We start from the raw sequence: 14,228 nt of genomic DNA, 5'->3' as shown, positions 1-14,228 counted from the left end.
GTCCAGTCTGTGGACACTGAGCCTGTACTTGGTCAGGATCTGACATTCTGCCAGTTCAGATACCTTTCTGATCCACTTTGGCTTTTAGTTTCTTCTGTCCAGTGTTCCAGATAGGTTTCTGTACATTGCGTTATAGTTAGCTTTCCTCTGATTGGTGTTTGGAAAGCAGTGCTGCTGTGAGACTGGTCAGAGTGTGTCAGAGGGTCTTTGGGATGGAGGGGGTGTCGGGGGCTGAATGTTAATTATCAGCGGCTCTCTGCCTGATTCTGCTCCACATGTTGGTGTTTTCTGTGTAAAATGTATCTGCAGAGTTCTGCATGGAGAGACTCTGCTGGATGTTTGTCCCGGCGGGTAACGCTGTGGTGACTGAGTGGACCCCATCCTTCACCACCACACAGCACAATCTATCGATCTATCAAGTTAAATACATAAACAAATATTGCAAGTATTAAAGTGATTATATTCTCTGACAGCTGGATTTACCATTTTTATCCCATTTTCTTTCTTTCTTGGACAGCCAGCTGTCTGCAGGACACTGCAGGGTTTGGAGGCCTGTGATCAGCCGTGGCCTTCAGCTCATCAGGCAACACATGCATGTCTGAATAATGAATAGATTATGTGTGACGCTCGGATTCATTATTATGTTGCTTTTATTTATCATCTCTTTATTCGCATAAAAGAACTCTTTGAAATGAGGAAACGCTTCTAATGCATTTATTTGAAACATTTTATTTGCATGAAGAGGGCATGCTACTTCTTTCTGATCTCCACATGACCCTGCTGTCCTGCGTTAAATGCATATAAACGGGTTATTAAGCTAAACACTCAACATTTCAGCTGCACTAACATTTAGAGGACATCGCTGCCTTTTTGAGTAAACTTAGCCTTTATTACTCAAAGGAGAATTGTATTTTCAGTTAACCAGTCTAATATTTAATTTTATCATTTCGTTGCCTACTTATTAAGTCCTAAAAAATGTTCTGCATATGAACGTGAAAAAGAAACAAAAGTGTTATTTAAGTAGTGTAAAAGTTTGTTACAGGTCACAGGCTACTCGTTAAAATATGCAAACGTTAATTTACAAGCCCTGAGTCTGGTTCTGCTCGAGGTTTCTGCCTCTTAAAGGAAGGTTTTCCTTGCCGCTGTGGCCAAGTGCTTGCTCATGGTGGGATTTGTTGGGTCTCTGTAAATAATATTATAAAGAGTACGGTCTATAGGAAAAGTGCAATGAGATAACTTCTGTTATGTATTGGCGCTATATAAATAAAACTGAATTGAATTGAATTGAACATGAAATGAAGATGTGCCTTTTTCTATCTACAGACAAAGAGAGTCCAAATAAGCCTATAATACTCTCTCTTTGTGTGTTTTAAGGAAGTATTCTAACCCAAACCATGATCTTTTCCTAAACCCAACCAAGTAGTTTTGGTGCCTAAAGCTGACCAAACAGCGACCGTCACCTGAAATGTTTCTCAGCAAGCTTTATTTTGAAAGTCTAACCGGACGTTGCATATTTATTAGTGCTAACGTGACTGGGGGAAAAACGTGGTGCAGGCCGGAAAGATACTTCCAGCTGAAACACATTAGTTTGAAAGTCGTGCTGAGTGTCATGAAGTGTCATGAAAAAAATGGACAATTCCTGTGCATGTACACGAATCCTATAGTTTCCATTTCGTGACTATTTCACTGCCGTGATACTGTGTTGGTTCCACACCGGTTGACAAAAGCTGCAGCAACATACATCAGTTCACAACATGTGACTAACTGCTCTCATTTTTCTCCCGTGCCCTCTGACCTCTTGCCTCTGTGCAGTCATCCAGCTCCTGCTAACTGAGATCTGAAGTGGGTTCTTCACCTCAGTTCGTGGGATAGGAGCGAAGCCATCTCTGTTCGCCTTCTCTCATGACAAAATGACTTTGTGCTGGTTTTGAAGGCACCTTCTCTTTTCAATAGATCCTCGACCTGGCAGAAAGAACGCTTATACCCCAGCTAAGCCTATGTATGGTGAACTGAAATTGTCCCAGAATGCGATAGATTTTAAAGAGTAGTGAACAAGCAATGGTCACTAAGAAAGCAACGAACTACGTTCTTCCCTGCTTTGTTAACACCTGACAGCGATATACTTTTCCACTTAGAAGTCCGTATATAGCCGCTATTTTTATAAAGAAACTTGACCTGTTTGTTCTTTTTAAACCACATTTTACTTTATTTTCAAATCTTCAAAATCTGCGCTTTCATGTGTCATTTCACACCATTTAGTCTCGACTGACTTCTACCGTGCAGAGACGGCGTGCCATTTGACCTGTGAACGTCATATAGAAAACAAGGTCAGGTGACGTAGTACATAGAGTGACACACAAACACAGCACTTCCACCCAGGAGACTGGAGCTTGTGTCCTGTGTGAAACCAAAAACCAGCGTTGACTTATTTAAAGTTTTAAATGACTTAACTTACGTTACCTAGCCTACGTGACATACGATGTCACGTGACTTACGTCACGTACTTATTTTAAGCCAAACTATGTAGTTTTGTTGCCTAAACCTAACCAAACTGCGACTGTTTCACATTGTTAACCACGTGTTTGTTATTGTTACCATGACGACGGCGGTCACCTGACTATGAAGACGAAGGTCACCTGAGATCACGTTGTGCATTCAGGCTCCATGGGGCAGATGAAATGAAAGTAGCTTACAGGTCGCCACAGCAGCCTACAAAGTCAAAGCAAATGATCAGTAGGCCACCTGCAAATAGAACCCAATTTCTCCAATCTTCTCAATTCCATTAGCTTGTAGCTTCCTGTTTAGTTTAAATGCAAAATGCCTGCTAATAATGTGACCCCCCACCCCCAGCAAAAACAGCCCTGCTCATAACTCTTTGGGCTACTGGCCAGGAAATATACCCAGACTGCAGTATAGTCTCTTTGTCCTTGAACTTTTTAACACATGCCTTCACATACAAAAACCTACCTGGCCTTAAACCTGTTTCTGATTCTGATTCTGAATTAAAAAGGAAGTGCAGACTATTGTTTATCACGTCTTTGTTCGGGGTAACCTATGCTATAAGTCATATACATGAATGCAAATAGGAGCTACTGACCAGTTCTCACAACACCTTTAATTAGAAACATGTTCAAGGCAGTTCGCATGTCTTTCATTCTCGTCTTCTGTAGACTGTGTCTGCTTATGTTAATTATTTCCAGCCCGTAGTGCAACACTGGCACTGGCTGACCATCAGCCAATGTGTTTCACTGGGACACTGTTGACGTGTCTTAATAACATGTCATAATATAATGTTCATGTGATAATTCCAAGTTAGCTGAAAGCTGGGCCGAACATTATTATCCACTAGAAGCCTCTTCAAATTTCAATCTGTGCCTTTATGTGTTCAAGTAATAAGAACTTTCCGCTGTAACGTGAACGCATCATAAACTGACTGAGTGGATTGGATTCGTTTGGCCTCCGGGGAATTCCGGGAACCTCACGTGACACCAACTCTCCAGCTCTATTGGTCCGAGGCACGTGTCTGAGAGACCCGTAGTACAACGTCATCGCAGCGTCTCGCAGCCAATCACAAATGAGAACCAAAATCCGTAGTGAAAGTATTTGAGCAGCTCTTTATCAGGGCAGCTTAGTGCTGCTGGGAGCATCAATAATTGTGTGCAGGGACTCGGAAAAATTAAATAGACTCTAGTTTTTCTGCTCTTTCGACTATTTTTAAATAGTCTTTAAATTGAGCACCAAGTCCAGCCCTGAGGAGTGGGCTTTTACCTGAGAGTCAAGTATGATTCTTCTTTGTCAAAATCCTAAGAGGCTGCAAAACCAATATCAACTATTCCGCCAAAAAAGGAATTAGTTTTGCTCATCGTCGTTCCTGTTTTTTGAGTCAAAAATACAGAAATTAATTGATAAGAAAGGGAAGACTGGAAATAGGACTTTGTAGAAGGCGCAGAGAGAGGTGCTGAGGCGGATCAGGCTCCATCATTATGGAAGAAAATGCTCGCCGAGACGCAGAGCGCCCAGAGGACTCCGGCGAGCAGTCCAACCGGGCCATGCTGCCTCTCCTCCAGCCACCCGGCAACCAGCAGACCCACAGGATCACCAACTTTTACATCGACAACATTTTAAGACCGGACTTCGGCCGAAAGACGAAGGACGGGGCTCTGGTCCGGGAGGGAGACAGTCTGGGAGTGATCCTAGGAAGACAGCAGCTGACAGGGAGAAAGTCCTCCAAAACTGGCAACCCGCAGCAGGGTGGAGTAGGAGGCGAGGAGGAGGAGGAGGACAAGGGAGCATCCGACGACCAGCATCCGGACGCTGAGGCCAGGAGGCCTGACCTGGAAGCCGGTGAAGTGGCTGTGAAGGGCCGCCAGGCCAGCTCGGCCCCTGCGGCCAAGCCGATGCTGTGGCCGGCCTGGGTTTATTGTACCCGCTACTCAGACCGTCCGTCGTCAGGTTGGTGGAAACATATTGCTCGGCCACTTGTCATTAACTGAAAGAGAAAAAGAACAGCCAGCCTCGTTTTCAAGTTTAAGACCTGTGGAGGCTAAAAACCTGTGCGACCCCCAATCCAAACAGACCCCTCGCTTGTAACAATTAACAAACCAATTATTGCACCTCAGAACTAATATTATCTTCATTATTTCATACTTTCAATATCGAAAAAATGACGGTGCGCTTCTTAGAACAACGCCAAGCTATTTTACTTCCACCAAACTGCTAGGGACGCAAATGAAAAACTAAGTGGAGTTGTTTTGGGTGGAATTCGATCTGGATCTTGGTTTTAAAATAAAGAAGGGAAATGAAGCTGAAATGAAATAGGCCGACGAGTGGAGAGGAAAGTTCCAAATGTGGAGAAATGAAGTAAAACCAAGTTTAACGCCATTGTTCCTCGTTCTTCTTTGTTGATATTCTATTAGCATATTTTTTGACAATGGGGGGGTCTAAAAAGTGAGGGCCGTGTGTCCCACAAGAGAAGGATTCGATGTGAAATGCTGAACCAGAAAACCTCAAAGCCTTTTCACCCGCCAGCGAAATAAAAAAGTCATTTTTGACAACATTTCCACGTTCGGCTACTTTTGCATTTTGCAGTCCAGACTACCGTGAAGCTGGTTCTGCTGCAGCGGCCCCGCTCTGCTGCTGCAGCGGCCCCGCTCTGCTGCTGCAGCGGCCCCGCTCTGCTGCTGCTGGAGCCCCGCTCTGCTCTGCTGAATATTATTCCATGTTTATCATGAAGTGAAAAGTCTGCTCCGGGCTGCCATCATTTTACAAATGGACGCACGGTGCACTTGGACTTTTCCTTTGTCACAATTTCGAAACGCATTCAGCTGTTAAATAATGTTGCAGCAGCAGCAGCAAAAGATTTGGTTTATATCGAAGGAGCGTTTGCAGCCCGAAATGTAGTTTTTTTTTATTGTCTTTTGGAAGCACTAAAAAGTTTCCATCGAGGTCCAGGCCCGGGTTTCTGGAGAGGACCACAAAGGGCCTTTAAAGAGGTCAGGGAGGCCGCAGCGCGGCCCTGCGTTATTAACCCAGCCGCAGCTGTGAGAAATGAGTAAGAATTCGTTCCGTCTTACAGTGCAGTTCACTGTTGGCCGACCAAGGCAGCCCTTCACTTCTTACACAGAGACACTGAAGGACGGCAGGTGAATTAGGCCCGTAATATGTTGGCACTTGAAGTCCCAGCGCGGACACCGGGGACACCCATCCCTCCGCATGCATCGGCCTATTTATTTCATCATGAGACAAACGTCTAAGTATTATAACAGAAACAAAAGGGGTTATACTTTTAAAAAAAATGGAGTTCCTATGGTAACAGGGAGGGAAAGAGGCGCCTAACTCCCCCATCCTCCATCACATCCTAACCCCACCCCCATCTGCACCCCCCCTCCTGTTCTCACTAAAGTCTGCTGCAGCAGAGCTGGAGGACATGCTGCTCCAAAGTGCTACACAGTGTCCTCCGGTCCATTCCTAGTTGCAGTTGACAAGTTATGTCTCAGAATATTTTCTCTTTTACTACTGTTATACTTCAGATCAGCATAACGTCTGGCAAGCCCCCTCTTTCAAACATGTAAGCCTAACAGATGCTTCCAAGTACAACAAAACAGATAAAGTATCATAAAAGATATCCTGAAGAAGAAGAAGACAACTCAGTTTTGATTAAGAAAAGTCCCACAGAGCCCGCTGAGCTCATGAGACAGTTTACTGTAGAATAATCCCGCTGAGAGGCAAGCGTCAGCATTTCACTTCATTTCATTCACAAAAAAATTAATTATACTAAGATTATTAATTGACCCAGCCTATATATGTGTGTGTGTGTGTATATATATATATATATATGTGTGTGTGTGTATATATATATATATATATATATATATATATGTGTGTGTGTGTATATATTTATATATATGTGTGTGTGTGTGTGTGCGTATATATATATATGTGTGTGTGTGTGTGTGTGTGTATATATATATATATGTGTGTGTGTGTGTGTGGAAACCTTTGGGCACAAACGTAAACAGACGCACTTTCTGATGAAAGATGAACCGCTTTAATAAGCAGTGCCCATTCTTATTTCTTACCGGTGGTTTTAACATGTGAGAAAGCTCGAAACTGACCCTAACCACTGGGTGTCATTTTGTCTTCACCCCCACCCAAGGGCCCAGATCCCGCAAACCAAAGAAGGCGCCGACCCCGAGTAAAGACGACAAGCGGCCCCGGACGGCCTTCACCGCGGAGCAGCTGCACCGGTTAAAAATGGAGTTCCAGAACAACCGGTACCTGACCGAGCAGCGGAGGCAGAGCCTGGCCCAGGACCTTGGCCTTAACGAGTCTCAGATCAAAATCTGGTTTCAGAACAAACGGGCCAAAATCAAGAAAACCGCCGGGAATAACAACTCTCTGGCGCTCCATCTGATGGCGCAGGGACTGTACAACCACTCCACGGCCAAGGACGCCAAGTCGGACAGCGACTAGACGACAGCGGCGGCCGGAGGGCGTCCTGGACCATGCAATAAAATCACTTCAGTACCAGCAGTCATACTTCAAACTCTAGCAGAGACGACAGGGTGACATTTTGTTTGAGTGTGTGAGAGTGTGTGTGTGTGTGTGTCGGCTTCGTGTCCTCAGGGCCGTAGTTATGATGATGCTGCGTTCATATTCCATCCAGAAGTCGGACATTTCCGAGGTGGAGCTACACCTGTTACATTCAGAGGGCCGGATAAAGCAGCCAACTGTAACGCATGCAGCAGCTACAGTTAGCTGTGTTGATTTGGGGCTGAAAGGCCGACCGAATGACCGAATGACCGACTGACCTTTCAGAATCGGTCGTCCGTCATTGAGAAAAGAGTAGCCTATGGACTATTTGGATGCTCATTTGTTAGCTAAAATCCACCAGCCACTGGCAGGTAATACAGTTCGTTTCAGATAGGCCTGCCATTTACGTTTAGCAGAAAACGTGTTTTGATATAATAAAGATTATGCATTACTAAAAAAAAAAAAAATCAAGTTAAGGACCATTTTCAACATTAAGATGAATTCAAATGTTGATCATGGTTTGAACAGTGTGGCCCGCCATCTTGAGTTGACATCAGGTAACATTATCTCAGAAACCTTCCAAACTGGGAGAGCTGTGTGGAGAAACAACCGACATTCTGTCATCGCTGTAATGCAGCGCTGTCCGGGGTCAAAACGGGCCGAGAGAGGGGGCCAGCCGGAACGAATCCAGGCCCGATCCGGACGGCTGCTGGGCCTGCTGTTCGCAGAGTTTCCAAAGTGTGAGCGCCACACAGTTCCTACCTGCCTGCTGACCTTCTGCCCTCCGACATTACATTTAGACTCAGCAGAGCACAGCTCCTCTTCAGCAGCTCACCCAGCGGACGCAAACCGTACACCTACACTTTACACTGTACCGCTGGGGAAAAGCGAGACTTAGGACGGACCGGGCACAGAAGAGAAATCTGTGATGTTTTTTAGAGGCGGGAAAAGTCAGCCAACAACATCCAATAGGAGCTGAGAAAACGACGAGCTCGAGCGACGAGGAGAGTGGACCGGACAGCCGTCACGCGCACCACAGCCCGGTGTCCCGCCGTGCTCAACTGTTGTGTCTGATGAACTTTATTGATTATGAAAACTATATGCTGAAATCCAAAGATTTTTTCTGCTGCATTCTGGGAACTGTGAATTGAGAAAATCGCCTTCTTTGTGTCGTCTGTGTTTTGTAGCCTACTTTCTGACTTTCCTCTCCGTTCTGACTGTGTTCTGTCGGCGGGCGAAGCAGCCTTCACAGCCGGTAACGAAGCAGCCTTCACAGCCGGTACAGGGCGAATGTAACGACACATTTTATACCTGGAATTAAAGGCCGGCTTCATAGACGCTGTCGGCTGAACAGTATTTAATAACAGATTCACTAAAGAACTGGCAACTGAACACATTAGCCCACTCCGGTCTTGACTTGAATTTCTTATCTGATTTTAGATGCTGAAAGAAAGCGTCCGTTTTTATTTGTATTTTCCATTAAGGCGTAGGGCAACACTTCTTTGAAAAGATGTCCATTTAAATTACCAGCACACCCTTTTAGCCCAAAGCCCTTTAAACTCTTCACAATGGCCGTCAGGCTAGCGCCACCGAGGCTTTCCTTCCATTCATCTCCAGCCGTCTGCCGACTTTGGCACCGCACCCACCCACCCACCCACCGGCCGAACCCGAACCCGAACCCGGACCCGAACCATGGACCTGCACCAGGGGCGACGAATGTTCACGGAAATAGGCAAGGTTTTAGCCTATCTGTTGCTAACAAAGACTATTATATTCTTATTTATAATACACCGAGCATCTACAGCCACGTGGAAACGGGGCTCTGGAGTGTTTACGTAACTTATTTTTCCTGCAATAACGTCTGTCTGAATGCTCCGTCTGACAGGCCTCTGCCGGGTCTAGTTCATGTGGATCCAAACCAAATCGTGGTCTTACGATGCTGTGAATGTTTTTTTTTATTTTCTCTACTGTGTCACAGGAAGTCTTTTCGGGTTTTTTTGCAATTCATGAATCAATCACAAACCTGGACAAGCTCTGCCTTAAAAGTTATGTAAATCCAGCCTGAAATATTTAGTGTAGAACGAAAGAGCAGCTGTGTTTTCTAGAATGGGAGTTTGACATCGGAATTTTTAAAGATAAAATAATGAACACACTTAGTTGCCCCCCCTCTCTTTTATATGACCCTACATGTAAATAATTTATATCATAACGGTGTGATGGTAAATAAAAAACAGCAATGCAAATTTGACTTTTCAGAAGATTTTTTTATTATAACCTGAAACACACATCAGGAAAAAATGTTCCACAAACAAGAAAAAAACGTGTATCATTTTGTTGTGAAGTGGATGTGACGAGTCTGCGGGTGGCTTAGTGAAAGGTGTCGATAATGATTAGCAGAAGAATAATGCGAGCTGAGGACAGCAGCCGTCGATCATTCTGTCCACACAGCGCACTTGAAGAGATGCAGTTACACGACCAGTACAGTGATGCCAGGTTGTCATCGAACTAACTGTGGTGCCACTGTAAAGTGCGTGAAGAATATTCCAACCACTTTTCTTACAAAGTGTACATTAAATATAACAACACTGTATTCAGGCTGATGGCATGCCATTTACAGCACTGAATAGCTGCCCCGCACTACAGCCTGTAACCTTCTTTTTTCCTAACAAGAATCTGATTAAAGCTCTGTTATCTTTGCTGTTCAGTGGAAACGTACATCTCCACGTTTGGTCATTACACATTTCAGAAGAGCTGAAGGACTACATGCTTCTCTATTAGATAAGAACATTTGTAGGTTCATAAAAGCATTGGAAAACCTACTACACTGTGTTAAAAGTGTTTTTTTTTCAAGCTTTCAATGGGGCCAAGGTCCAGAAAATAATTGCCATAGGTTATAGTGTCAAAGTGATGTAAGTCATGAACAGGTGCATAGATAAGGCAAACATGTCGGTTAAACACACCCATACGTGTGCCACGCTGCGGCTGAGCAGGATGACAGATTCACTGGATCAGCTGATAGCTGCGAGCCACCGGACATCAACGATACGCGACCTCTAAGTCGTGTAGGCAGCGGGTCAGGGGGCATTTTCAAGACAATGTTTATGGAGGTAACTCGGTCCATTTTTGAATACGTAGTATCCATACATACCGAGGGCTCCTGCCTGTACAAAAGCACAAGGAGAGGCAAAATACTGATAGTTCTGAGTGCTCATCAGCACTTGGCTGACTGGATCAAGCAGTAAAAAAAAGCAGGTGAAATTTGGAAACAACTAGCCACTTAGTCATTACTTTGATTATTCACTTCATACTAGAAAAGTCTGCACACGACAGACAGAACTCTGAAGGTTAAAACTTACACCACTCACGACAAAGTGAGCTGCAAACCCGAAACTCCTCCTCCTCCCCACATATGTTTCACACACATATCAGTTCATTTCCTTTCTGTGTTTACCTGAACGTCTGACTGCGGTGGAGAAACAGTCGAAAGAAAGAAATATGGAGAGCAGAGGGAAAGCCAGAGACTCGTCCATTGGCAGCGGCAGCAGCATTGACCTGGGCTCTGTGAATGGCAGCAGGAGCCTCATCTGCATTTCCATTCTTAGCTCGCTTGTATGTGGAAGTTACGCCCAACGGTCGCCGACTTGATGAGCTGAGCTACGCTTGACTTGGGTGAGGAAAGGGGGAAAGAGCTGCGAGCTGGGTTTCTATGCACAGTGTGGGGCTGTCAGTCGAAAGGGCTGGGGGTGTTGGGGGTGTTGGGGGGTGGTATAATGGCCAGAGAACCTGGATGAAGGTCAAAATGCTTTGGGTGTCCATGCAAAAAGCAGCAGGCGACAACACTACAGCCAAGAAGTGGTGAGAAATGGACATCTTTTTCCTCTCTGGTTCCCACTGTGGAGGTCAGGGGACTTTCACTTGTTTTCATCATGGCCCTGATGTTATATTTTATATCAGTTATATGCTGTTTAAATTAAAACACTTTTTAAATCTAAAAATCAGTTTCTCAGATTTATTCTTCTGGTGGTTCTGATCCAAAAGCTTTTTGTGACTTTCCAAATGTCAACAATTTTCATATACAACCTCTATAAAAAACACGATCAAACCTTTTGGACTAAATCCATTCTTCTGTTGCCTGGTTGCCAATGTCACAACTACTACGGTTCAGGTAAGTAAAAGATTGCGGTTAAGGTAAAAAAAGCTAGCCGTCACAGCCTCCTCATGCTTCCCACCGCCTCCCCAATCTCTCTTCAACAATTCTGGGTTTCTTTGTAGTCTCAACGCGATGAACGCTTCGAATGGGGATAACGGTGCACACTTTCTCTCCTAAAAGGCATTCATAATGTTGCACTCGGTTGTTCACATGAAAACCCCGCCTCCTTTCACACCTCTGCACACCTGCTCAATCACTGTGAGAAGTGGGTCTGCTTGTTAGGTTTTCATTTTCAAAGTTACAAAATATGTCTGATGCAGCTAACTCCCCCAATTTCAGGACAAAGACCGTGTTTGAAGCATACTGATCACTCAATTTGTGTTTTGCTCTCTGCCTCACCACATAAAGGGCACACTTCTTGCTGAGTTTCCACTGAACATTGGCACCGGATGTAAATCCACACCAGCAGGATTCTGGGATGTGGTTTTCAATTTGGTTTCCACTCTAGAGGGCTGAAAACGGTCATATTATATTATACATTATATCATTTTACACGTTCTCACAAAAATAGAATCATTCTCTTATGATAAGACTTGTTTTATTGAGCTGTATTGAAAAGATGTTCAATTATCACCTCTCATAGTTGCAGAATGAATACGCTTGCTAGTGCTGTTGCAAACTACAGTCAGTGTTTCTTTGCTATTTTTGGTGCTCTCTCCAAAATAACTCTGAGGGCAGGGTGCGCTTTGCTTTTTTCTGCTGTAAGGTACATGAAGATCTGTGAAGGCATGTCCTCTCTTTCCTTTAAAAATCTCTGGCGATGTGTAGGAAAATAATTTCAACTCAAGGTCCACTTACTAGCTTTTTCAGAGCTTTCAATTGCATCTCATAGTCTTCATCAGCACTTGAGTCGAGATTAGTTCATGTCACATACTGATCCCACGTTCTAGAATGAAATTCCATGCTTTGGGGCATCATTAGGAACAACGTAAAATCACCATTCAGTACAAGTTTGTACTGCAAGTCAAAACCAACCACCAACTTCAGACAAACTATCACTGCCTGTCTATTCCAAGTCTGAAATCCATTTAGCCAAAAAGCTTAAATACAGCTAACGACAGAATCAATCTGCATGCGCTTATTATGTTGGAATTATTCTGGAGTTCAAAATGTACATTTCTCAAAAGAGAGTGGCAACAGTAAAACCACGACAGTCGTCAAATGTTGCTAAATCTGTCTATGGTAACATTTCAGCAACAGGTCCTGTGGTTTTCCGGCTAAAAGCAGAGTTCATCTATCCGCTTGTCATAAACTTAACCTCTCCAACATGCAGAGGCAAAGGGCAAACGAGCAGAGGAAAGAAAAGTACATATCACAAAGTATTGATGTCCCATGTGTCTCTGTCAGACAAAAGACGGCCCATCCAGTCCCCCTTCCCCCCACTGAGTAATTTAGCCATAGTTCTCTAAATGCTTCCTAGTCAAACTTGGAATATGGAATGAAGGGGACGGGGGCTTTGTGGCGGAAATATAATTACGCCTGCTAAAAGCTGGTGAAGGTGGAGAATGGGGGATGACATCAGACCAATTTCACACCCGGGCCTCGGATGGCCAGGCCAAGCCTGGGCCTCGCCGCGCTACACTGATCAAAGCCTGCTGCAGCCGCCCCAAAAGCCAAATAAAAAAAGGGACACTTAACTATGCTAATCTCCAGGACAAATATATTTTAATCTTGTTAGAATACAAGTTAATGCCACAGCTCAGTGACCAAACTTTATGCTATAAGAGTAGAAGGATACAAGAATACAAAATCACTCTTTGTCTCAAAGGGTTTTTCTATTCAACAAGTGAATGTTGAGTCTCAGAAAAACAACAGTTGAGGAATTATCAAGTAGTCATACGTCTGTCATAATCCTCTCCAGACATTGTGAGCTCAGTAAGTACATGTCCTAAAGTAACAGACAGACCTAGCTGTGGTATATATTCTGCTATTAGCTGTAATGATAAACCTGTCAGTCATGACAGCACGTGCTTGAAAAATAGTGCTCTGCTCAATAACCAATGTGCAGATTAGGATTAGTAAATTCTTCAAATATTTCTCATTAGCTGACAGCCCAGTATCCTAGTAATAACATCCATGTTGAACGATTGAGCACATCAATGCCAATGTTCAGCGTCAATGCAGGACATAGTGTGTCCTTTATGTAGTGAGGCTTCTATCATAATTTAACACAAGACTGGATAAAAACTCAGGGAGTTCCAACAAGAAGGAGCCAGCTGGTTTAGGGGGGCGATAAATAAAAGCAAATATGACCGGGAGTGGGCCACCAAGTTTAAACATGAGCACTTCAAAGGAGGAAAAATCATTGCAAGCTATGAGGTTACACTTTAAATGCTTCCTATAGACAGTAACAAGGCCCCCACCTCGACCACAATCCCTAGGGCGACTAAAGCAGTCACCAGGACGTAACCAGGATTCTGTTAAAAACATAAAATCTAAATCAGTAGAAGAGATAAAATCATTTAAAATAAATCTTTTGTTAGAGAGGGATCTTACATTGAGAAGAGCCATCTTAAAAAGTCTGTGCTGAGTTAGAGCTGAAGTTGAGACTGGAAGTAGAGTTCTGGCCCGGATCTTTATTAAGTTATCATTATTTCTGTATCGGCTGCGTCTGTTCCGTATTAAGGACCTATGCAAAATTACCACAGGAATTTTAAAAGTGGCACTAGAGGGACCCGGGCTCCAAATAGCAGCGCTATGATCAGACCACAAGGGGGAGTTAGTGACAGCAGAGGGTGCGGGGCTGTTTATGGTGGGCAGAGAAGAGGAAGAAGAAGAGCGAGGGGAAACAGGTGATGTAAACAGTCAAATACGGGAGGAGGACAGCACAGCATGCTGCAGGTTAGCCGCCAGCATGCGACTAACATGCGACTTTGGGTGAAGACCATCTCAGCAAACAAGGAAGTACGATCCCAGAATAAGTTAAAATTGTGAATAAAACCAACGTCATGGGTGCTGCAGGTAGACTGGAGGGTATGAAGGCTGA

At 44.2% G+C, this 14,228-nt stretch overlaps 1 protein-coding gene and 1 long non-coding RNA gene across 2 annotated transcripts; one reads left to right on the top strand and one right to left on the bottom strand.

The window, feature by feature from the left end:
* Positions 1-3,627: 3,627 nt before the first annotated feature.
* LOC122887042 (homeobox protein engrailed-2b-like) lies at positions 3,628-9,275 on the top strand. Its single transcript, XM_044219856.1, has 2 exons — positions 3,628-4,452; positions 6,656-9,275. The coding sequence occupies exons 1-2, from the start codon at positions 3,984-3,986 to the stop codon at positions 6,970-6,972; spliced, it is 786 nt and encodes a 261-aa protein (XP_044075791.1). The 5' UTR covers positions 3,628-3,983; the 3' UTR covers positions 6,973-9,275.
* On the bottom strand, positions 9,276-13,977 carry LOC122887043. The gene is made up of 2 exons (XR_006380459.1): positions 10,484-13,977; positions 9,276-10,193 (listed from the first exon to the last, which is right to left on the bottom strand). It is a non-coding gene; the product is annotated as an uncharacterized LOC122887043 (long non-coding RNA).
* Positions 13,978-14,228: the final 251 nt, after the last annotated feature.

This window comes from Siniperca chuatsi, linkage group LG13 (genome assembly GCF_020085105.1).
Source record: "Siniperca chuatsi isolate FFG_IHB_CAS linkage group LG13, ASM2008510v1, whole genome shotgun sequence".
Lineage (NCBI taxonomy): Eukaryota > Metazoa > Chordata > Actinopteri > Centrarchiformes > Sinipercidae > Siniperca > Siniperca chuatsi.
This window is presented reverse-complemented; position numbering and strand designations above follow the sequence as displayed.